A 26,619-nucleotide genomic window follows, 5' to 3' on the forward strand; every position below is an offset into this window, starting at 1 on the left:
ATACACAGGTTAAAACTTACAATTTTATTCTATGAACACAAAAAACAATGTATATACTGCTTAGATTTAACCTAAAGTAGATATTTATATGCTTACCACATGTATTTGTGTAACTCCAGATCCACGTGCATTTCTATTTTATGGAAAATCCCTAAAGTCACGTGATATTTATCCAAAAAAAGGGAAAAAACACAACTTATTTTTAGAATGCCAATACACATTTTTATGCTACGTACAGTACTTATATTATGATTTTATGACTAGGGAAAAACTTCCCCTTATTATTCTTGTATATATTCAATTATTCTTTTTCCAAACAAGTTGCACTTTTCTTTGTTGTATTCTTGTGTATATTTGCACTTTTCCTCCTATATATTCTTTTTTTTCGTACCAGTGTAATTATTTTGCACTAAAAATGCTGAGTATAATTTTATCAGATTGTTACAAATTATATGTATATCTTCCAAGTTGGCGAAATACGGCAAAAAATGTTAACTGCTCCGGAAATTGTTGATCCTTTCAAAATCTATATTTATTTTGAACATGTCAACATCCTGTGTGTACCATGTGGTGAGACTCAATTACTTTTTCCAATTATTCAACTGATAACTTATGATACACTTGATTGATTTTCTTTAATGTGTTAAAAAGCAGAGTCTCCCGAATTATTTATATATTCCAGATTGTCTGTCACTTATATGTAACTATTCTGACATGAGGTTCACATGGAAATGAGTTAATTTCTATGGTTAGAAATGCCAAAGAAAAGTATAAGCAAAAACTTACATCTCAAATACTTAATAAAGATATTCCACCAGGTAAATGGTGGCAAATTACAAAATCAATTGCAAAACTTTCATATAAACATTAACCTATGCCTCCCTTAAAACAAGAGGCCCAAGGGCCTTAATGGTCACCTGAGTACAATACAACAATTTAGAGGATCCATACACTGATAAATTAAGCTTTGTTGCCCAAATGCAAGAAAAATAGTATGATAAGCATCAACAAAATAATTGGTATAGAATCTATCTGTCCCCCATTTATCACTATTACCATGCAGACTATTAACAAAATGTCTATTTTTAACCCCATATAATTACTTCTCACATTGGTCTCTCTTGGCCTTTGAAGAACATTAAAAAAGATAAGTTATTTTTGCCTCACTTTCATTCATCTATTATTTCCAAGTCTACCTGCTTATTAAAACTACAAAAGTACTTTCTGTATTATACAATAAATATTCTTGCATAATTCTCTTATTCTATTAACCTTTCAAATACATTATTTACAGTGATTAATTATCAAAGGTGAATGGAAAAGGGGAATAACTTTGCTCAGCAGAATACAAGTTCATAGAGCCCTGGCCAGGACCAGAATACTTGACTAAATAATCCAGGTGTTCAAAATTCTGGTAAAAATACCCTTGCATATTAAAACTTTTACTCTGTTTGCCTCGAATATGCCCAGAAGAATACAAGATTTTCAAAGAAATGCATGTTCACTATGTTATTAAATAAATAAAGCCCCCCTCCCCCTTTACACCAGAAAATCTTACCCAGGGGCCATAAACTAATAATTCTAGAAGAAGCACTTTGCTCATCATAACTATACACTTGTTTCTTTGCTTTATTACCAGTAGTAGAAAAAATATTTTGAAGAAATTATGCATTTTCACTATAAAATCAATAGAGTCCCCCCCCCCCCCCCAAAGAACCCCAGACCCAGGGGCCATGAATTTCACAATTTTGAAAGAGGCATTCTTCCTTATCCTAACCATGCACTTCCTTTGTTTGAACAATACCAAGGAGCAGAGAAGAAGATTTCGAAAGAATTTATGCATTTTCCTTATATATCATTAGAGCCCCGACCTAACATCAGAACTCTTCATCCAGGGGCCACAAAATTCACAATTTCTGAGGAGGCAGCCATGCTCATCATAACTATGTACTTAGTTTATTTAATATCCAGGAGAGAGAAGATTTTCAAAGAAATAATGCATTTTCACTATATATATCAATTGAGCCCCACCCTGACACCAGAACCCCTGACCCAGGGGCCATGAAATTCACAATTTTGGAAGAGGCAACCATGCTCATCATAACTTTGCACTAAGTTAGTTTATTTCATACCCAGGAGTAGAGAAGAAGATTTTCAAAGAATTAATGCAAATAATCAATAGAGCCCCCCCCCCCCAACACCTGAACCCCTGACCCAGGGGCCATGAAATTCTCAATTTCTGAAAAGGCAGCCATGCTCATCATATCTATGTTCTTAGTTTATTTAATACCCAGGAGTAGAGAAGAAATTTTTCAAAGAATTAATGCAAATAATCAATAGAGCCCCCCCCCCCCCCAACACCTGAACCCCTGACCCAGGGGCCATGAAATTCACAATTTCTGAAAAGGCAGTCATGCTCATCATATCTATGTTCTTAGTTAGTTTATTTAATATCCAGGAGCAGAGAAGAAGATTTTCAAAGAATTAATGCATTTTCACTATATAGTCAATAGAGCCACCCCCCACCCCCCACCTTACACCAGAATCCCTGACCCTGGGGCCATGAAATTCACAATTTCGGAAGAGGCACTCTTGCTTATCATAACTATGTACTTAGTTACTTTATTTAATACCAAGGAGCAGAGAAGAAGATTTTCAAGGAATTAATGCATTTTCACTATATAGTCAATAGAGCCACCCCTCCCCCCCCCATACACCAGAACCCCTGTCCCTGGGGCCATGAAATTCACAATTTTGGAAGAGGCACTCTTGCTCATCACAACTGTGTACTTTGTTACTTTATTTAATACCCAGAAGCAGAAAAGAAGATTTTAAAAGAATTAATGCATTTTCACTATATAATCAATAGAGCCCCGCCCTAACATCAGAACCCCTGATCCTGGGGCCATGAAATTCACAATTTTGGAAGAGGCGCTCTTGCTCATCATAAATTTATACTTGGTTTGCTTTTTTAATACCCAGGAACAGAGAAGAAGATTTTCAAAGAATTAATGCATTTTTACTATATAATCAATAGAGCCCCGCCCTAACACCAGAACCCCTGACCCTGGGGCCATGAAATTCACAATTTTGGAAGAGGCACTCTTGCTCATCATAACTATGTACCTAGTTCCTTTATTTAATACCCAGGAGCAGAGAAGAAGATTTTCAAAGAAATAATGCACTTTCACTATGTGATCTATATAGCCCCACCCTAGCACCAGAACCCCTGACCCTGGGTCCAAGAATTTCACAATTTTGGTAGAGGGCTCAATGCTTATTACAATGATGCCAACAGTTTGACTGCTTGATGTCCAGGAATAAAGAAGAAGATTTTTAAAGATTGCATTAATTTTGGTGGTTTTAGCCCCACCCCTCAGGCCCCAGGGGGGGCAGGGACCATGAAATTCACAATTTTTGTTCCCCTTCACCCATAGATGCTATATGCCAAATTTGGTTGAAATTGGTTGAGCGGTTTTAGAGAAGAAGCTGAAAATGTTCAAAAGTTAACGCACGACGCACGACGGACGACGCACGACGACAGACAAAAACGGATAGCAATAGGTCACCTGAGTGACTCAGGTGACCTAATCAAATGGTCAAATTTTACTTCATCCATTAGAAAAGGCAGAAGCATTAGATAATTTTTACTCAAATGTTTCTAGTGTTGATGAAAGAAAAACCTTGCCTGAGCATAGCCCTGGTCCTCCCTTAGTAACCATTGAAAACATATTTGTCACTGAGCAAGATGTGGCTGATCAATTGAATAATTTAAATGTAAGCAAACCCCCTGGTCAAGATGGTATAACACCAAAGATTCTTAAACAATTATCCTCCTTCATCTGTAAACCACTAGTAAAACTTTTTAATAAATCATTTGAATTAAAACGCTTACCAAATGTATGGAAGCAAGCTAATATTGCCCCAGTTACAAGGGTAAAGGTAGTCCTGATTTAGTTAATACCTATAGACCAATTTCACTAACTAGTACTGTTCGCAAGATTATGGAAAAAAATATTTTTAAATATTTGTACAATTTTATATTAGAAAACAATATCTTAACAAAATAACAGTCAGGATTCCAACCAAATGACTCAACTATCAACCAATTTAATAGTGGAAATTTATAATACGATTATATCAAACCTAGATAAAGGTAAAGAAGTTATATTTATCTTCTGTGATATTTCAAAAGCTTTTGATAAAGTTTGGCATAAATGCCTACTTTTTAAATTAGAATCTTATGGTATTCAAGTTACATTATTAAAATGGATTTAAAATTATTTAGATGATAGAGTTCAAAGAGTGGCCTTAAATGGGTTCTATTCAAATTTTAAACCTATATCTGCGGTGTTCCTCAGGGTCTCATATTTCAACAGTTTTCTGCCTTCTACTATTCAATTATGGAACAATTTACCATTAGAAACAAAATGTATTGAATCTTATTCAAGTTTCAAGAGTATCTGAAAGAAACCTAGATAGAATAAAGGATGTCAAGATCTTTAATTATGGTAATCGTAAGGAAAACATTATACATTGTCAACTACGAAATGAATCTTGCTAGTAATCTCAATGCTCACCTGTATTAGCATTATTTAAGTGAAATTTAAGTGAAATGGCATCTTGTACTAAGTGCGGATATCTGAACGAGGATAACTATCATTTTTTCTAAGAATGAACTGCCTATAATAATCAGAGAATGATACTTTTTGATAGTCTTCAGAGTATTATAGAATTAGAAACCCTCTCTCCTGATCAAATTTTGAATACTTTGCTATTTGGTGATAGGCAATTACCTGATAAAACTAACTTTTCAATTTTTGAAGCAGTCCAACTATACATCAAGTTTTCAAAGCGGTTTTTATATTATTTCATATTTAAGTTTTAATATTAATTTCCTAATATTTTTTATATTTATACTTACTTCAAATCTCAGCATTTCCATGTACAAATGTTGTATTTTTTTTCTTGGTTATTTGTCTTTTGCACTTTCGTTCTTTTTTTTTTCTTTTTTATTATCCAGTGTTTTTGCTTGTTCCAGATTTATTTATTTATTTATTTATTTATTTATTTATTATTTTCTTCTCTTTTTTTTATTTGTTTACTTATTCTATTTTGTTGTTTGTTTGCACTCTTTTATTTTCTTTTAATTATATTGTATAGTGAGTAAACATGTTAAGTAATAACTCCTGTGTATTTATTAATTTATCTCTCCTTTTTTCCGTTTCTAGTTAACAAAAGAAATTAATGTAACTTATTATGAATTATTTCAATATGATTGTAAATCATTGTAAATTCTTAATCTTTGTAACCCTGACCTTCTTGGAGAGGACTTATATAGGCCATGCCTGATGTCCAATCCAATTATGTAAACTGACTTTACATAATAAAATACTGATTAAATTAAATAGAGGGTTCCTGCGGGAGTATAATATTGTTTTGAAAGGGACCTTACAAAATGTGGCTGTTTCATTATGACATAGGAAAAGCATTTGCAAGGTTTTTCCTTAAATATTCAAACAACATCGTGACTTGGACATTCCTTATTTATTCTACATAAAGTTATATGTATCAAGATCGTTGCATATGCCTGACATTCCTGTGTGATATTCATAAGAAAATACTTTTTATAATTGGTTTTAAGGAATTTTCGAATATAATCGAATGTAAACCGTCAGGCTGCTACCGTAGCTTTACTCAGTAATAGCAAGCTGGGGAGTGTGGTTTGAAATTGAAATCTACCAACTCAAACATGAGCATCATAATAAACTCAAAAATGAGCATCATAACCTTGCTGCTCTTTCCAATCAATGCGTTTTCAAATTAAAAATGCGGTCATCACTATTTAAAAAATTATTATCTCTATTTTCCAAAAGTAGATTTTCTTCTTAACCTACATGTATTAGTCGGCAGATGAATTCTATCAACTTGCGTAAAACTATTATAGTATGATCATTAGCAGAACTGATAAAGACACTAATTATTTACCCTTTCCTCAATAAAGCAATGGGTATTGCTATCCAAATTACGCGGTTGACAGTTTCTCTTTTATATCATATTAAGGAAAAATGATAATCAGGCCATTGGTGGAAAAAATGAATCCGAAAAAGTCGATGAAAATTTGCAATTTTAAAAATCTGCACTTTTTAATCAATAAATTTTGCAAATTATCTCCGAAACGGGTGCACCAGAGTTCTTATTCTCCTCTATGAATACACTAGATACAAGATGATGTCTGTAAACTATATATTTAGATTTCTCTGGCATAGTAAGTATCGTACATTAAATTAAAAGCCTATTTTCATTTTCTATTAACAGCCATGAAATAGCAAAAACGTGAGTATGGTGACGGTTCCAGTTGGAGGATCTAAGTCACTTACAATTTTTAATGAAACTGACAAAAAACAATCCTTTATTTATTTATAAAACGTCATCACAGAATTATTCAATCAAAACTTGATTTCAATGATATAAAAGAAATAAGTTATGATAACCGATTAAAAAGGAAATTATTTTCGTCATTCACCGATCTTAATATTGGCGGAAACTTCTCGAACATCATATAGCATCGAGCTCGATGTTAAAAAAACGAGGCGATTATAGCTGCATGAACATAAAAAAAGCTTTTGTGAGAATGGTCATTAAAATAATGGTAAAACCTTGATAACACTATAAGTTGTGAATATATAAATTTATATATCGAAAGACTTTTAGTAGGTTTACCTAGTAAATTTATCGGTAATTTTTTTATATTCCTCACTTAGAGCATCCTGGCAACGAACCCGAAGTACAATTTTAATTCGTAATAAACTTGCTTACATGAAAAGAGAAAATTAATGAATTAAGTATTGTTCAAAGCTGTAAAAATTTTGTGCTTTAATTAATACATTTCATTTTTTTTCTGAATACAGTCTTTTGTACATGTATCATATACTCGGTCTATTCATAGGGCGTTAAAAGGTCATTTTTACAAATTAAAAATAAAAAATGTGCATATTCGCTGCTTGTATCCTTGACGGAAATGAAATAAGAGCACCTGAAGTACAATTTCCATGTTGTAGTAGTGTAACAGGTTTCACAATAAACGTCAATTAATGAAATTGTATGAAATAATTAAAATAGATTGAGATAGACCAGTCAGAACTCAACGGAGATGCTCCATACCTAAAATCTTAGTGTTCAGAAGAAGGAAAACAGGTAAGTAAAATTAAACCTACTTATTTTTTCATTGTTTGTTTGAGCATTCGGACAAAAGTGTTGTTATTTTTCAAGTTTTTACAAAGGGGGTGGGGGGGGGTGGGGGGGTGGGGGTTTCATCTACTTCTGCTCCAAAACTAAATGCGTAAACATACAGACAGAAATACAAGACAGAATAGACACATCTTTCAATCAGAATAATTTACTCGAGTCTCTCTAATTTGAGTACATACCAACACAAGATCTCTTGTCCTGTGCATTCAGTAGGTATCCAGCAGCACAGAAGCAGTATCCAACAGTATTATTCTTTTTGCATCCGTATGTGCAGTTTAATGATGGAAACAGGCTACATATGTCTTGTACTATAATAATCAAAATTTAGAACAACACAGCAGTAGTATTCAAAAATTTAATCTATTTGGCTTAATTTATTGTGCCATCTGTATGTAAACTACACTCTATACACATAATTTATCGTTATGTAGATTTCTTTACCTTCTATACATGTTTTTCTATCATCACCCAACGTATAACCAAATTCACATTCACAGTTAAAACTTCCATCTACATTTTCACATTTCTGAGTACAACCATCCGTCCCAGCATTGCACTCATCAAAATCTAAAACAAAATTATTCCTACTGTAAAAAGACGCCAATGATTACATATTTATATGCTTTAATTTACAATTTAAGTATTTTGAAATTTGCAGTGTCGATGAAACAGACCTTCGAAAAGACTCAACACAGTAAATCTATCTTACAATTTTATTTGACATACTTTTTCTGGTTATGATTTACAGTAAAAAGTAATACATTTGATAACCCAGTTAAGGTAAGCAAGCGCAGTAACATAAATGACGATTCTGAAAAAGTTTACATTTAATGTATATACTTTTCATCAATATTCAGATTACCTATAATAGTCTGGAAATAAATACAATATACTTATGGTACATCATTTTAGAGTTTATGCATTTTGTGATATTTTCAGCCCTGCGATTAGGAGATCAGCATAGACTTGACCTTGAATAAAAATACAATCACACTTCCGAAGAAGTTTCTTTGAAACTTTTGGTTACACTAAATAGAACAGCAAAATATAACTATGAAATGATTCCACTAACCTTCACACTCATAGAGGTTCTTGCGCGTGTATCCAGATTTACATGTACAACTATAGCTTCCGTTGTTGTTGGAGCAGATTGTCGTCTCTGTAGAGCAGTTATTAGAAGCAGCATTATCGCATTCGTTGATATCTGAAAAAGGCGGAAAAAGGCTAACAGAATTAAGAAACTTAAACGTGACTTTAACTAAACGAAGTTTAGAATGACTTAAAGCTTTTCCGAATTCATACGTGAGGACTTAAAACCCTTCCTGGTCCTTCGGCCTACGGAGTGTCCATTTTTGTGGGGGTGGGATGGGGGGTTGAGTGGTAAAATTTTATGAGTAATACATCGTTTCCTGCGTGAAAATCTTCCAATGAAAGTTATCTTTTCTATTTCTCTTTCTGTTTATAAAGTTAAGTATATTCATTCAGGTTAATAATACGTGGGGTAAGGGGTAGTCCAAACATCATTCACAAATTAAAAAAAAATTAATATAAACCACACACAGTCAGATACACTTTAAATGTGAAATTCATTGCGGTGGTTTTTCATTTCAATTTGTTCGCGATCAATGAATTTTCTGCAAACATTAAGGCATAGTTATCAATGTAGAATTCATATATCAGTAAATCACTGAGAATCTTTATGAAACCAAGATTTATTGCAATCAGACTAAAACTGTAAGAGGAGTAGCCTTTTAAAACAATTTTACAGACATTTCAATTTAAGTAACCATGGCACCATCATTCAACAAAGTCAAAAAACAATAACTACAACTATGTATCTCAGTTTAGTGTACTTGTATGCCAAGTTATACTGAAATCAGACAAAATGTGTAGGAGGAGTAGTGTTTTGAAAGTATTTCAAGAAAATTTCTACTTTTAGTAACCATTGCAACACTGTTCATCCAAATCCAAAACTGGTTCAGAGAATTATGAATCTTAGTGTAGTCTACTTGTGTGCCATGTTATACAAAAATCAAACCAAAACTGTAGGGGGAGTAGCATTTTGAAAGTATTTCAAAGAAATTTCTATTTTTAGTAACCATGGCAACACCGTTCATCGAAATCAAAAATCGAAATAAATAATTATGTATCTTAGTGTAGTCTACATGTGTGCCAAGTTATACTGAAATCGGACCAAAACTGTAGGAGGAGTAGCCTAGCGTTTTGAATGTTTTTCACAGAAATTTCTATTTTTAGTAACAATGGCAACACCGTTCACTGAAATCAAAAACTGATATACAGAATTATGTATCTTAGTATAGTCTACTTGTGTGCCAAGTTATATTGATATCAGACCAAAACTGTAGGAGGAGTAGCGTTTTGAAAGTAATTCCCAGAAACCTCTATTTTTAGTAACCATGGCAACACCGTTCATTGAAATCAAAAACCGATATACAGAATTATGTATCGTACTATAGTCTACTTATGTGCCAAGTTATATTGATATCAGACCAAAACTGTAGGAGGAGTAGCGTTTTGAAAAAATTGTTTACAGACGGACGGACAGACAGACAGCTGGACAGCTAGACAGACAGACAGACACCTTACTATTGCATAAGCTCTTCTGGTCTCTGACCAGTAGAGCTAAAAATTTACATATTAAACACGTTGAATTAAAGACGATTATATTAGTCTCTAGTGTCTTCATTCTTACGACCGTACTTGCGTTTGAAATAATTTATCTCACCACCACAGTTTCCTTGGCTGTCTTTTTTATATCCAGCTCTACAGTTACATGTGTAACCTCCCTCCAAGTTTACACAGGTTTTGTCACTACCACAAATATTTGGGTTTTCTGTACATTCATTGACATCTTGATCACAGTTACTTCCTGTCCAGTTGGCTTTACAGACACAACCTGTCACTGGATCACAGCGGTCCATCCCCTTACCACACCTACAGGTTTCTTTACAATCTACGCCATAACTTGGAGGTTCACATGCTAAAAATAATAGGGCTGTGTCAATATATCGAATATTCAATACGTATCGATATTCAGGAATTTATCGTATCGAAAAAATAATTTCCAATACGTATCGGACAGGCAGTTTTCCTTATAATTCTGTATAAAAGTTGGGAATTTCAGTTACCAAAGATTATTTTTAACTGTTTTGAATTAAAACTGGTCAATGATGAAATAAACATTAAGGAGATAGCACATCTTAAAAACTATTACAAAATACATAGACAACTATATTTTAACATGTTATATTAGACTCACCCATTTTTCATCAAATTTATGCATTAAATGTCATTTACAAGACATTTTTGAAAGACTTTATAAATGATCCAATATATCGCATATCGCTTTATAAAATATCGTATTGTATCGTATCGAAATATTTTGCTCAATACACAGCCCTAAAAAATAAAGCGCGTGCATTTTTGCACAGTTTAGAGTTTTCAAAGGATTGCAATCAAATCATAAGTCGTGAATTTGACCAGTTAAAAATGATTACATTTTTTTAAACATTTGGTGAACAAATTACCTGAACACGTTGTTTTATCTGGGTTCAGTGAAAAGCCAGAAAAGCAGGAACAAGTGTATGTGCCAACAGAATTCTGACAGTCCTGGGAACAAAATCCTCCTACCTCACATTCATTTATGTCTGAATAAACATAATGTAAAATTTATTTTCATTCTTATATACAAAAAGTCATAAGTCATAAGTTTCTATAAATTGAAATTAAAAAAAAATAATTGAAATGGTTATGATTTCAAAAGAAAAAAAATTCCATGTTAATATTCTAAATGCGCTTTTTAATGAAATGAGTACTTCAATAAAACAAACCAAACTCACAAATGGAGTAGATAATTCCATTTTATGTTTTCGCATACTCAAAAACCATGGAATAATTTTTTTTAAATAATGATATAGTTTATTTTAAAAAAAAATGTAATAGTTTAAATAATTATTATATCTACAAATAAAATGAATGGGGTAGGCCAGGCCATAATGGAAATGTTCTCAAACACTATTGAGACGAGAAAAGTTATATAATATACATTCATCCAATTTATTTAAAAAAAGGATTATAATGATTCAAAGAATATATTTTAATTCATTTAAAGCATTATCACCGATTGAGACATTATTTAAAGCAATGTACAACCTGTAATACCACTGTACGTATATATTTATAAATATCTAAATAGCCCAGTCGATGCAGATTTCAACTCAAAAGAGTGATTATTTATTCATTATTTTATTATTTTTATTATCTATCAACTCGTATGTACAATCATGTCTTTTTAACCTCCTTTTTCATTTTGTATGAGATTTTAAATCTCCGAAACGAAAAGCTAAATGGGTAGAAACTATGTGCTTTCATGTACAACGTGCATATTAAACGAAAACCGGGTATTTCGATCACTTGACAAAAACCCAAAACCTAATGATTATACTTTGATCTAGGACTAAACCTACTTAATCCGTGTTTCTCAAAGCAGGCACATGTACAATTTTAAATTCATGTACATGTAATTACTACAGGGTCGATGTTAAAAATTTACAATGGAAAAATAAAACAAGAAGTCTGTGAGCCAATGCTCACTAATAATACCCCCGCTCTGATGTGAATACACAAGTTCAGTTATGGACAAACACAGTGTTAATCAGGAAATTGACATCGGATTTGTAAAAACTGAATCCCAACATATGGCATGCCTAAACAAAGAAAAAATTTCAAGCATCTGCAATGAGTAGTTGCTGAGAAAACTACGACCAAAATTTATTATGTATGGTACGGACAGACGCACGGATAAACAGGAAGTTGACATCGGATTTGTTCCAAAAATGAATCCTATTATATGGCATGCCTAAACAAAGATTGTGCTAAAATTTCAAGCATCTGCAATGAGTAGTTGCTGAGAAAACTACGACCAAAATTTGTTATGTATGGTACGGACAGACGCACGGATAAACAGGAAGTTGACATCGGATTCGTACAAAAATGAATCCCACCATATGGCATGCCTAAACAAAGATTGTGCTAAAATTTCAAGCATCTGCAATGAGTAGTTGCTGAGAAAACTGCGACCAAAGTTTGTTATGTGTGGTACGGACAGACGCACGGATAAACAGGAAGTTGACATCGGATTAGTACAAAAATAAATCCCACCATATGGCATGCCTAAACAAAGAGTGTGTTAAAATTTCAAGCACCTGTGATGAGTAGTTGCTGAGAAAACTGCGACCAAAGTTTGTTATGTGTGATACGGACAGACACACGGATAAACAGGAAGTTGACATCGGATTCGTACAAAAATAAATCCCACCATATGGCATGCCTAAACAAAGATTGTGCTAAAATTTCAAGCATCTGCGATGAGTAGTTGCTGAGAAAACTACGACCAAATTTTTTTATGTATGGTACGGACAAACGCACGGATAAACAGGAAGTTGACATCGGATTAGTACAAAAATGAATCCCACCATATGGCATGCCTAAACAAAGAGTGTGTTAAAATTTCAAGCACCTCTGATGAGTAGTTGCTGAGAAAACTGCGACCAAAGTTTGTTACGGACAGACAGACAGACAGACAGACGGACAGACAGACAGACAGACACACAAGGGTAAAACAGTATACCCCCCTCTCCTTCGGAGCGGGGGTATAACTAATCAAACCTGGGTACTCTCAATTTATACTGTGAGTTTTTATCAAAAAATAAACACAATGATATTCGTTTGGGTGAGACAATTATTCATAACTGTATATACTATATTTCTACTACAATCCACACATAAAAAGATGTACAAACTTTCTTGATTTTTATTCTTTAAACATTGGTTTTAAACAGTTTTTTTCTTAATGAAAAGTTTCTAAAGGAAAACAAACTCGAAAGTAGTCCCCTTGTCTCTATCTATTACATATATCTCTCATATTTTCTTTTTCCGCTAGTTTCCTGTCAATACCTTGTTTATCTCTTATATGTTGATGCTTTCGCTTACCTGTACAATTTTCTTCGTCTTTTAACTTGAAACCAGTCCTGCATATACATATATCACTACCAGTTGCGTTGGAACAAGCATATTCACAATTTAATCCAATGCAATTTCTCGATCCTTAAAAAGATATACAAAATAATTCAACAAAAATAATTCGTTTAAAAATATATAATTTTGAAAGATTTCTGGTAAATTGTACTGAAAGAACGAGGGCGCTTTTGATTGACATTCGGCAGGAATCTGGGCGCACTTGAAAAGTAAAAATTTCATTGATCTGTCACATAAAATTTTAGCATTCTTTTGCTGTATTGGGTTCCTGTGAAATAGGAAATGGAAATATTTTCCCGCTATTGTATTTTGATTTGCTAAAAAAGAACTTGAAAATTGGCTAGATGAGTCATTTGGTACAAAATGTTACATTTTCAAACACGTTTTTCTAAAAATTTGCTTCCTCTGGGTCATCTCTCCATGATTTTGGAACGTTATTTGTGTGCATTTTAATTCAAAGAAACGAACAAATATTTGTAAAAAATGGAGAGAAGACCCAGAGACAATAAAAAATGAACTTTTTCCAAAAAAATTCCAACGTGTAAATGCGGTGCTTCATTGTCGCTTTAAAAACACCATAAGCGTGTGGAGCGGTGATAGCTCAGTAGTATGCGTAACCCGTCCAGTGCAATGAAAAATACATATTTTTGGTTCGATCCTCGCATGGAGCGTTAATATTTTTTTTAGTACAAACAATCAATTCTTTTGTCAGTTTAATTTTGTGTACTGATTTATTTTCAAATAGATAAATTCTGGTTCTGTTGCACCGAAAGCGAAAGCAATTTTTCCAACCTACTGACACTTTAATATATACATGTAATTGCATTTAACTATACCCCATAGGTGTTTATTACTTATGTGAAGCGTTACTAAGTTTTATATGTAGTAATTATTAAGATAAGCGGACTGATATATTAAATTCGACACAGTATTTCAAACTAAATATAACATTTTCCCATGTGCGTAACTTTGTAAAGTGTGTCCAGCTGTGGTCAGCCGACCAAATCGTAGACATTTAAACTATAAATGTTTCGTACGCCTTATTCCTGCAGATCACACGCCAAACACGCCCATCTTCTTTCACCAAAAACATAATATCAAAAGTATACCATGAGAGATGATAAAAACAATTCCCTGGTCGTTTACAATGAAGCACCATTCATTTAATAATTATGTTTTTCTATCAAAAAGTGATTTTCTGATTTCAACAGATTCAAATCCATAATATAAAAAAATATTTTATTTCTCAAAAGAAAATACATTGAAACTTGTCTAATCCGGATGTTGTATAATCCAAAATCTTGCCTAATACGATGTTAATTTTAAGTCCTTTTCAGTAAATTCATTTGTTCAAAATGTCGTCTAATCCGGAATGTGTCTAATTCGGCCAATTTCTTTGGAACGAGTGGTGTCCGGATTAGACAAGTTTTACTGTATATCTAATTTGCAATCGATTTTTTTTATACCGAGGGATGTTCATGAAAAGACGCGATTTCTGGAAATTTTTATGCTAAAAATTTCAAAAATAACTAAAACAGCACTTAAATGAATTGTTTCATTTACCGTTACATGACTTCTTGTCACTATTTAATTTAAAACCAGTGACGCAAGAACAAACAAATGACCCAGGAGTATTGGTGCAGCTCTGCTCACATCCAGATGTGCTTTCTATGCATTCATCGACATCTGATGAAAAGAAAGATTTTCAATAAATCATTCTATAAAATTATTCAGAAAATAACTCACACTAATAAGGATTTCATGTACCTTGACAAGTGTCTCCAACTTTTCTGAATCCCGTCTTACAATTACATTGATAGCTGCCCTCCGTATTTTCACAATCTTGTGTCGTACTATCGCATGTGTTTGTTGTTGTACTGTTACATTCATTTTTATCTGTAAAAAAAGTTTCAATCTAAAATAATGATCCATTTTTAAAGAGTTTTTATTCAATGCTCAATTTTCACGAAAATTTCGAGAAAAAAAATAATTGGAGGAAATTGGTGATAGTAAACGTTTAAAAGTTTGGATGACGAATAATCAATTTTGAAATAAATTTACCCGTAAAGATATCTATCATAAGCAGCATCAAGAAAGGAACTGGCCTCAAAACCATAAACTGAAAACAGACTTTATTCAAAATTCCTAATAGGAATATCTTTTGAAATAATTTTGAAAATAAAAACAAACTTTTCTTAATCAGTTTTATACACTGCATTTTCATAAAATATCAATGTATTTTTTAAAGAACATTTTTGTTTTAATAAAGTCAAGATATTATTCGAAATCTCTAATTCCGACGTTAGTATGCTCTTAGTTTATGGTCATGTGGCCTCGATGTGTTAAATAAAATTTAGGAGAGACAGATGAGTCTTGATAATTTTAAGCTAATGCAATCACAAAAAGTTGTATAATAGGAAAGAAATCAATAATCTTGATTATGCTTGCGTAGAAGTATATCTAGAAATAACGTTCTGTATGTTAAACTGGCAACTTTTTTATTGCTCGTGTAGTTTTTGTGTCGCTAGCAGAGCGACACTTAGGGATCACTTTACCCCCATCAGTCTGTCTGTATGTCCGTCTGCTCCTACCAGAGGTAAACTGTGAGGTTCATTATGCGTATTTTCCAGTATTCTGGAAGTGTTTTCGTATTGTGGGGTTAACCCTTCAATAACAAGGTTTATTTATGCTTGATGTGACTGTGCGAGGTTAAAAAAATAGATATAAACTTAAACCGTTAACGATTTTCAGAAAAACTAGTATTATGGACTTGTCAAAAGTAGGTAAAGAATTGGGGAATCCCGTACTAAAATTCACCCCACTCTGTAGTAAAAATACGAACATAAAGCTGCAGTATGAAAGAATGTACAAAATATTATTTGGACATATGCACCCCACTGCAGACTTAACTACCGAAAGTAACTCCGGACCTTCATCTTTTGCACAATGTATCTCTAATCTGTATGTCTGTCCTTCTGTTACACCTTATATCTCAACAACTGTAAGAGGTATAAATCTGATATTTTGCAAATATTTTGCTTGACACTATGGCTTTTGTAAATAACTATGGTTGCTGACCTTGGGACTCTCGACCTTGACCTCTGACCTACTGTTCAGAATAGTTCATAATACCGAAATAAAGCATACTAGGTTTGACATTTAAGAAGCAAATCTTTATTATTCAGCATGTGCACTGTTTGTCAAAAACACAATGAAAATTCCATCGTTACAATTCAATTGACTTGACCTTTGGCCTATTTTGCAAAAAATATCCCAGTTTAATTTCTGTCTTTTATATTTTAAGAGACAGGGTTTTGTTAGCTAGCATTTATACATGTTTATGAGCTCATTAGACTGTATTTTGAAACTGTGTGATATTTAGTTATCACACAAACTTAAATCCTATGAAAATACATCTGGATTGGTATTCCACTATGGATCTTGTAGACTGACAACTGCTTTCTTGCTTGTACTTTTATGCCTCATGTGAGGCCATTAAGTGAAATAAAATGTTTCAAATGTTGCAAATGTTTTGCAGTAAAGACAGACTAAAATCTCTTTTGGAGAATTGTTGGAAACACGAATTAACAAAATAAGAAATAATTATCTCTAATAATTTCTATTTAATTAAACATTTGAGGATTGGGAACCAAATTTTCTTTGATTGTCAGATTTAATCGCAGTCTTATACAATCCATGGATGTTTTTTTTTTCTTTGCACGCAAAAGTATTACTATCATGTTAGTAATAAATAAGTACTCCTATATTTATTTACATCTTTAATGAAGCTCAAAGCAGACGACATATGCGTTCCTTAGAATACATTTTTTTTTTAATTTGGGGAGGGGAGGTCTAATCAATTAGATAAATTTTACGTATATATATATGTGTGTGTGTGTGTGTGTGTGTGTGTGTGTGAGGGTGTGTGTGTGTGTGTGTGTGTGTGAGGGAGGGTGTGTGTGTGTGTGTGTGTGAGGGTGGGTGTGGGTGTGTGGGTGTGTGAAAGGGTGTGTGTGTGTGTGTGAACAGTACCTTCACATTTGTCTACATCTAAGAAATAACCAGCAGGACAGTCAGAGCAACTGTATCCCCTCCCCCGTAGACGCTCCTCCTCAGGTGTCAAGTCTGTACAATCTCTACCTTGGGCACAGGGAGACTGGGCACAACCATCTGTATCGTTCTCACAATCTTGTCCTGTAAGTGTATGGGTTGTGTACATCAGTACTACATGTAAATGCTTATATCCTTTGAGAATGTGTCTCTTTCATTTTAACTACGGAGATAGTGCAAATCTATTTGGACATGCATACAATTTTTTAATTCAAAAGTAGTATACCCGAGTATCCGATATCGCATTCACATTCAGCGTATTTAAACATATCAGATGTAGAACTTCGAGTATTATTATAACTACAATTTCCACGCCCATTACAACCGGAACAGAGGATAATAGCGACATCTACTGGGGCCGCTTGTTCTCCTTTGTTGTCAACAACAGTTACGCTGAAACAAAATGAAAATTTAAATTCATTTCTTGAAAATTATGCTATTTTTCTTTTTTTTTTTTTTTTATTTACTTGTGAATATCATATTTAAATGATAAATAGTAATAAACATTTTAAGTCACCTAATGTTTGCAACGTTATTATCCTGTGGTGTCCATGTTGCTATGCCAGTGGTATTGTTAAAACTGAACCCTAGAGGTTGCTGAAGTATTTCATAAGTATAACTTTCATCATCAGTAGCATTAAACTTAATTTCCACCGACTTGTTAACCTCTGCCTTTATATTATTATCTCCCTCAATACTGGGAATCTCATTTTCTGGAAAGAAATAAACATATAACAATTAGAAACCTTTTAAATGTCAAATTCATGATGAAATTTGTTTAGGTTTTGGGTATTCGGTAGTTAGAAATGCAACCTAAACTAGCCGTGTCAGTCGCCGAGGTGTCGTCGTCAGCACCAGATGCTTCGGCTAGTGATTGATCTCCAGTAGCAAGGAAATCAAAAATACAAGCCTGAGTGGCTTTTGCTCCACCACAAACTTCTATTGATTTGTTCCTTTTGTCCTCTGGAAATTCATCTATGAAGAACGGTACAAACTCAGGATGCGAGTACTCGTCGTGTGTTAATCCAGTATCATAATGAAAAAGTGACGTTGTGACATTTATCGACCCTGTAATAATTTGAAAAGTGTTATATTATGCACTAAATATGTTAGAGTCTGATTTAATATTATGAAATAATACTGTGAAATGATCTGCGGTATGAAGAATTCATTGGGCTTCATTCTCCACTGAAACGATAAAAAATTTAGAATTCTGAAATATGTAATTCTTTTCTCAAGCTTAAGTTAATATCCTCCTTTTTTGCTCCCTCTTGCGATAATGCATAGCTTGAATATTTTAAAACAAGTGGCCCATGGACATCATTGTTCACCTGAGTAACTATGGCCCAGCTTTTTTTCAATCAGCAAATTTCCTCCTATATATCCTATCTAAATTTTGATCACATAATGTGGCCAAATCCTACATCCTACACATTAGGAATTGAACAAATTTGAGTCTTAACTACCTGAGGAAGCCTCCTTATATATATATATATATATATATATATATATATATATATATATATATATATATATATACATATATATATATATATATATATATATATATATATATATATATATATATATATATATATATATATATATATATATATATATATATGGCGTTTTTGTTCCTGAGTAGAAGATTGGTTTTTTAAAGCTATATATTCCTATGTAAAAACTTTGATGGTCCATTGTGGCCCCATCCTACCCCTTGGGGGTCATGATTTGAACAAACCTGAATCCATACTATCTGTAGTTGCTTTCCTATAATATGAATATAAATGATCTTGACTTGTTCTTCAGAATAAAGGTTTTTGAAGATTTTTCCTTTGTAAAACTTTGACACATATTGTGGTCCCACCCTATCCCCGGAGGTCATCATTTTGACAAACTATAATTTTTACTATCAGAGAATGCTTCCATTTAAATATGACTTTTTCCATATCTTCCTATGTAAAACTTTAATCGCCTATTGTGGCCCCGCCCTAGCCCTGGGGGATATGATTTGAAAAAAAAACTTAAATCTACACAATGTAATGAAGCTTTTATATAAGGCCCAACTTTAAAATAACTTTAAAATATAATGTTTGCTTGCCCTCTCCCGACTCAGGATGAAAAAAAAGAGTTGGTGAGAAATTTGTTTTCAAAGGAAATTTAAAAATCAATGCTGAATTTTCAAAATCTATTTTTCAGAATGCATAAAAAAATGATTGCTACCTGGAGGTTATAAAAAAGTTTTGAGTCTGGCCATTTTTATCCAGTCGCTCGGGAGAGGGCAACCAAACAATTTTTTAAAGATGGCCTAAGTTTAAATTTTCCTGGCCTAGTGGTAACATTAAGAAAAAAATTTAAAAGAAACCATTAAATCTTCACTAATTCTTAATAGAGATTCTTCGAAGAGAGCGTGGTCCGTCATTTCAACAAATTTCAATCTCCTTTATTAAAGGATGCTTTGTGGAAAATTTAAGAGGGTGTTGCAGAAATTCGTGACTATTCCCTATATCGAGAAGTACATTTAAATACCCACGATGCATGAAGATTGAGGGAGTTCTTAATTTAGTTACAACTAGTGAGATCACTTTATTTGTAAGGCGGGCATGACCTTGTTTATCTTTTACTAGGGTGGCAATTTTCAACCGGTTAACAGATTACTCTGTCGAAACGACGGTATTATAATCGCGGTAAGAAAATCAGTAATCGCTAAGTCGAAAAAAATATATGTAAATTTGAACGCAATTTTCTTACAATTCGTTTCCTAAAATGAAACTTCTGCATAAATGTTGATAATTTAGCGTTTTCACATATCTATTTAAGCTGATTTATAGGTAGGGACCTACTCTATATACGCCCCTGATCTGGGCCACTACTTCTCGATAACAAAAACAAGTCAAAATCAATTATATAAAATTATATTTCATTTTTTATCACACTGTCCTCTAATTATATAAAATCCTTATGTTTCATTATTTTGAAATCCCAGTATCGAGGAAAACAATTTAAATGTAGTAAAAATATTGCTCTTTCAAAGAACACCATACCAGGATAATCTCTGTTTAAAATTTAATATTTCACTATATTTTCATTATTCTATATTAAAAAAATATCATATATATATCATCCATTCCGGGATTCGAACCAAGTTCACAAAGACATCCACGGCTCACGGCTACTGCTGCTTTACTAGATCAATCCCGATACGATATAGACATACACTTCTTGCGTTTTGGAGGGATATTTTTTTTCTTCAATTTTTTAAGATTTTTAAAAATATTCTTCCTTGAAACAAGAATCAGAAATGACATTTTTGAAAAAAAAAATCCTGGCTCTTAATGTATATATCTGAGACCATCTTTAAAAATTGTTTGGTTGCCCACTCCCAACCGACTGGATAAAAATGGCCCTACTCAAAACTTTTTTTTAAACCTTTAGGAAGCAGTCATTTTCTTTATGCATTCCGGAAAATAGATTTTGAAAATTCAGCATTGATTTTTAAATTTCCTTTGAGAAAAAATTCCTCACCTACCTACCGACTCATTTTTCATCCTGAGTCGGGAGAGGGCAAGCAAACATTATTTTATAGCTGGCCTGATTCGTTCCGTTTCAAGGAGGCAATTTTCAGAACAATGGGGATTCCCTTATTAAAAAAACACAAAATTTGTCATATTTTGATGTGTGACTAAATTACATTTTATTTAATCATAAACCAGAAACCGATATTAAGTTTTTTTTCATACTATCTGCTACAAATAATATAAAAACTGCAACACCCTCTTTGATAAAATTGACCCAGTGGTTCTTGAAAAGAAGTCGAAAATGCATTGTTAAAAGTGTACAGACGACACGCAACAGACGATATAAGTACGCAAGACACCCTTCGATAAGAAAAGCTCACTTGCGTCTTTGGCTCAGGTGAGCTAAGAAGTTTGTGCTTTACTGTAGATTCCCAAATATACGAGAGGAATTAATGATCGCGTCATTTCGAGAGAATCACACTCGCCAAGATAAAATTACTCGGGCCAAGTTTAAAATAATGTTTGCTTGCCCTCTCCCGACTCAAGATGAAAAAAATGAGCTTCGAAATCAAATATCGCTAAACAGAATGGTGAACTTTTTTACAGTACTTTATAACAACATTTCTGGGGAAAAAAATGTTGGTGAAGTCACATTGTGCCATTTCAAAATTTGTTTTTTGGAGGGAAAAACCGTTCATATTAAATTCACTTAATCTTCGTTTTGATTGACCGTTTATTCCTTTGAATGATTTCTGTTAATATTTCAAAGAACTGTACACTTTATGATTTTAGCATGTTCCAGTAAGTAAAAGAAAAAGTGTTGACTTACAAAGTTGTCCAAAGTTGTTATAGATTTTCCTCTCTGTATCTACATTGCTGCCATATAATGTGGTTCTATTAGGAAGAATAAAGTCGTTGGTTGTATTACCGTCGAAATTCCCCATCAGTCCTGTGACTTTTCCTCTGTATTTTTCGTCCACCATTGTTTCTGATGTCAGAAATCTCACACCAAGACTAATTTTAATTGTTATAGCTGTTATAGAAAAAAATGTAGGGTTCACCGACTGGGGTTTAGGGCAACATTCATTATGTTAGCCCCAAAGGGATGAAATATTTTCATCCCGAGAGGGGGGGGGGGGTATGTTCAAATATACATAATATGTAGTAGCACTGGTGATGGGTCTATAGGAAATACTTTTATATTCAGTAAAAGAAAAGTCTCTACATTCTCGTTATAGAGAAACAGTCAGCATAATTGATCTTAGCTTCTCCAAAAAAAATATTGAGGGCCATTTAATTTTTACTATTGACTAGCAAAGAGATTTTTCTCAAAATATTGAACTTGATTCTGGTTTGTACATATAGATTGATTTATTGTGACGTAATGATACCGTCGCGACTTCAAAATTAAATTTTTTTTAGTTTTAGGTAATTAACACTGCTGAATTTTAATGAATGAAATCAAAATACTATTATTATTATCATAATTATTATTATTATAAAATTTGTATAGCGCTAAATATAATTAAAATTACTCTAAAGCGCTTGCACATAAATATAAAAATATACAATAATTAACACATAATTAAGAATCTGAAAAAGACATATAGATATTTAAAAATAATAACAATAATAATGATAAAAATTATTTAAAAATTAGATCCTAAAGTAGCTATAACTATATACAATTACATTATCGAATTGAGAAAAAAAATAACCTTAAAACATTAAATAGAATTACAAAAAAAAAAAAATAATAAAATAAATAAAAAAAAAAAAAAGAGAGAGAGAGAGAGACCATAAACTTTGTGTATAAGCAAGAACATAAAATTTTAAATAATTACTATATTAATTATAAAAAACCATTTTAAACAGGTGAGTCTTAAGACACTTTTTAAAACTATGTAAATTTTGTTCATGTCTCAAACTTTGTTTTCGGGTTACAATGATTATATTAGCCCCGTCGGGACTAAAATATTGCCCGGCCCTCCGGGTCGGGTAATACTTTATCCCTTGGGGGCTAACAAGTCAATGTTTCTTTCAACCCCAGTCAATATTTTTATAATATTGTCGTTCGTTATCATGGATCCTTTATTAATTATTTTCAATAGTAGGTAACCAAGGCCAGTCATGTTTTTTAGGCCATCTGAGAGTAAATAAATACTTGAAAATCTTAAAGTACAAAAAATAAATCAATTTACTCCATTTTTTTTTAAAAAAAGAAGTTTTTTCTTTAGCTGAGCTGTTTCTGGGATCACATGAAGTTTATCAAAATCACACTTCTTACCGCTTTGAATGAACGATGCTTCAATAGTTCCGTTGTCCATGGATATGGATATGTTCACAGTTCTAAAGACGTAGTCAGGATTATTTTCAAACTCTAACGTTAAATCACGTCCATTTCCTCGCACATACATATCTATAATGTAAAATACAGTATAGATAACAGATAAATGAAATCTAAATTAGAAATTACGCCGAACTCTATAAATTAAATGATTTATTATAAAACTTCTACATGAAAAAAGGGATCTTGCTGTTGTCTTCAATTCGGCATTTAGATATATTGACAACATTTTATCAATGAATAATACTTAGTTCCTTGCCTACATTGAATTGATATATTATCCTTTTGAAATCGAATTAAAAGACAACACAGAGTCTGATAAATCTCATATATATTTAGATATTTAAATTTACTAGATAATGACATTAATGACAAAATAACAACAAAACTTTATGATCTACGTATAAACAATTTCTAAAACGAGGCAAACTATTGACAAATACGTTTATGATACAAAGATATCATCAGTTTTGTTTAACGTCTCCAATTCGCAAATTCTATGGTCGATACAATGACTTTAGTAACAAATGCAATCTTCTGTTAAGTCGAATGTTGACTGGCGTTTTTCATACAAATTGTCAGACCATTATTTTCACACTGAATTTTCCACGGACTTTTCCGTTTGCCCGATCTTGACGAGGAGCTCTCGGCTGGTGTGAGGGGTCGACAAGGCATCCTTACTCCTTCATGGCACATGATCCCACCTCTGATTTTTCAGAGGTCTATGTTTGCTCTGCTCCCAGTTTGTATTGTTCCAACGGACTTCTGAGCTTCTGAGCTTGGTTACTGTTCGTTAGCTTCATATTTCATTCTTTTAATATGCTATGATAATAAGACTTTCAAACGGATTTGTCATACAATTAGTACCGCAGGTAAAGTATGGACAAAACTCCAATTTTTGTTCAGCCCCACCTTAAATCTTTTGTTTTGAAAATCTTGACAGTAAAATATTCTCTATCAAAATGATATACATATAATTTAGAACACAAGAAAGATTGAGGGTCTTTCTTGGATGGCATGCAGAATAATGCAATATTTCATACCCAAAGCCATATCTGATGCATGTAAATTATAACACCAATACATGTCTCTTTCAAAATTATTATAGATTTTAAAGATAAAATAATGTTAATGGTAAAAAAAAATTGTACCTTTGCAATTCCCAATTTTAAGAAAACCATCAATTTTTAAAGAAACATCGATTTACTCTGCAGAAAACATAGTAATCTCTAGCCTTTCTTAAAGAAATTATAAATTTTGTACAGAGGTTCCAACTATACAACAGCTTGCGAACAACATTTTGCTGCAGTTTCTGCATCCTTTCATCACTGTAGATTTAAAATTTTGAACTCTAATTACCAAAGAGTGAATAGCACTTTAAATAATGAAACGAAAGACACAGAAAACTATGATTGCTAAAGATTTTTTAAAAATATATATATACTTTTTTTATTTCTTGACATTTCCACCTGCACAATAGAGCCAGTTTGATCCTTTGCAACAAAAGCACTGAAAATTGTTGCGTTGATTGTTGTTCCATTTGCGTTTGTCGCCAAATCTGTACGAGCCTGGAGGTCAAACTTCGTTCCGTTATGATCTATCTTCATCATAGTGTATTCACCATATCCATTAAAGGTGTATTTTCCTCCATCAAGCGTGTTTATATGTGGATCACCAAAGAACCAGGCTTAAATTGGAGTGCAAGTATAAGTGCTTTCTTTAAAGTGCAGTGTTTATATATCAAGAAACCAATAGCATTTTACTATTTAAAATTTATATGCGTAAATTCAAAATACAAAGTAAATACTTTTTAAAACGTTAAAAGCATATTTTTTCTGACAATGTAGATAAAGATTAGTTTAATAGATCTTAGGTCTTGAATATAAAGTCATTCATATATGTAGGGAATTTTACAATCATCTATACATTGCTTTTATAATATTTCTTTGAAACGATTTCATTGCATATATGCAAACAGTTATATACCCGTTCGAACTGGAATCAACCTGAGGCAAAATCTCGGTCTTGGCCGTAAATTATAATACCAGTCACAGTGTCCCGAAGCGCAGCATACCTCTTTTGCTCTCGAGTTATCTTGATAATAATCTATTGGTTGAAAAAAGGGATTTGCAGACAATACCGATCCGGCCTCAGGAATTCTACTGCTCAGTGGCCCTGGTCGAAATCGAAAACCCCATCGTCGATAACAACATTCCTTAAAATAGTGAAGGTCAAAATCTATTTTAATATTCATTTCAAAATATAGCAATAAAGCCAGTTTTGCATTTCATGGAATTATTCAGAAAAAGCTGTGTAAAATATTATGATATTTTAAGTGTGAGATAAGAGTGAGTTGGTATTATATATCATACTTTCATGTAAATAAGTTGAATTTGATTCGTTGAGAAACATTTGTTAAAAAACACCGATACCCTCTGAATGATGAAACCACGCCCTCCAGCTTGATAGAACCTAGCAACAGTCAACATTACTTGACGACAGGTGATATTCCAAAAAAAGTTAGTGTGAGGAATCTATGAGCGCACGTCTCATCGTTATTTGTATAAATTTGTAAATCATTCAGTATTATAATATATTATACTTTTATGTAAATTAGTTTAATCTGATTCGTCGAGAAACATTTGTTAGAAAACATTATTACCCGCTGAATACTGAAGCCACGCCCTCCAGCGAAGCAACAGTCAACATTGCTTGACGATGGGTGATATTCAAAAAAAAAAATACCCCGGTACTGACTGCGCAGAATTTATGCGTGCAAGATTCACAGTAATATATATTCGTGTAAAACATTCAGTATAATATAATATTGCATGTAGTTGAGTGTAACATTGAAAATTTTCCCACCAAGAAAACCATTGTCAATCCTGGCGCAGCCGAGGTTGACAATGGTGGGACTTCATTTGTCAAACCGGCGTACGCCGAATGCGCCGCTTGACCTTTGGTAACCCGGCTTGTTGCTTCATTTGACCGGGGAAGGTTCGCCGGCGTACGCCGATCTCGCCGGTCTGAAATGACCGGCGAGCAATTCGCCGGTCTTAGAAATATGGCGGGAAGATAGAACAACTTATAAAATGAGGATACTTTTTACCAATTCGGCATATTCTTTAATTGTTTACTTTTCTTGAACAAATCTCCATTCATGTATTTTTAAAATCCGTTCTTATTTTCTACAAATAATGTTTTTCATCAATTCCATGACTTTTTTAAAAATTGAATTTCTAATTATCCAACCTTTTTTTCGCTAAGACATAACGTAAAAAGTGATAGATCTTAATTAATTGATTGTTATATAGTATAATTATTTTTTCTTATCGC

General features: G+C 32.8%; 2 protein-coding genes across 2 annotated transcripts in view; both read right to left on the reverse strand.

Moving 5' to 3' along the window:
- The window catches only part of LOC133197116 (fibrillin-2-like), a 60,622-nt gene extending 42,495 nt beyond the window's left edge, over nt 1–18,127 (reverse strand). Inside the window, exons 1-11 of the mRNA XM_061332970.1 lie at nt 17,936–18,127; nt 17,645–17,811; nt 17,341–17,502; nt 15,076–15,204; nt 14,872–14,994; nt 13,264–13,377; nt 10,800–10,919; nt 9,998–10,252; nt 8,324–8,455; nt 7,693–7,818; nt 7,431–7,559 (exon numbers count right to left, since the gene is read on the reverse strand). Of these exons, the coding sequence (XP_061188954.1) occupies nt 7,431–7,559; nt 7,693–7,818; nt 8,324–8,455; nt 9,998–10,252; nt 10,800–10,919; nt 13,264–13,377; nt 14,872–14,994; nt 15,076–15,204; nt 17,341–17,502; nt 17,645–17,687 (1,333 nt within the window). The 5' untranslated portion in view covers nt 17,688–17,811; nt 17,936–18,127. The remainder of the gene's footprint in view (nt 1–7,430; nt 7,560–7,692; nt 7,819–8,323; nt 8,456–9,997; nt 10,253–10,799; nt 10,920–13,263; nt 13,378–14,871; nt 14,995–15,075; nt 15,205–17,340; nt 17,503–17,644; nt 17,812–17,935) is intronic.
- Nucleotides 18,128–18,196: 69 nt separating this feature from the next.
- LOC133197125 (mucin-like protein) lies at nt 18,197–25,537 on the reverse strand. Its single transcript, XM_061332983.1, has 5 exons — nt 25,270–25,537; nt 24,728–24,970; nt 23,224–23,355; nt 21,766–21,969; nt 18,197–18,486 (listed from the first exon to the last, which is right to left on the reverse strand). Exons 1-5 carry the CDS (start codon nt 25,535–25,537, stop codon nt 18,197–18,199), a joined length of 1,137 nt encoding a protein of 378 aa, XP_061188967.1.
- Between the last annotated feature and the right edge of the window lie 1,082 nt (nt 25,538–26,619).

The sequence above is a fragment of the Saccostrea echinata genome, unplaced genomic scaffold, assembly GCF_033153115.1.
Source record: "Saccostrea echinata isolate AGI-Se365-2 ecotype Australia unplaced genomic scaffold, CSIRO_AGI_Sech_v1 ptg000001l, whole genome shotgun sequence".
Lineage (NCBI taxonomy): Eukaryota > Metazoa > Mollusca > Bivalvia > Ostreida > Ostreidae > Saccostrea > Saccostrea echinata.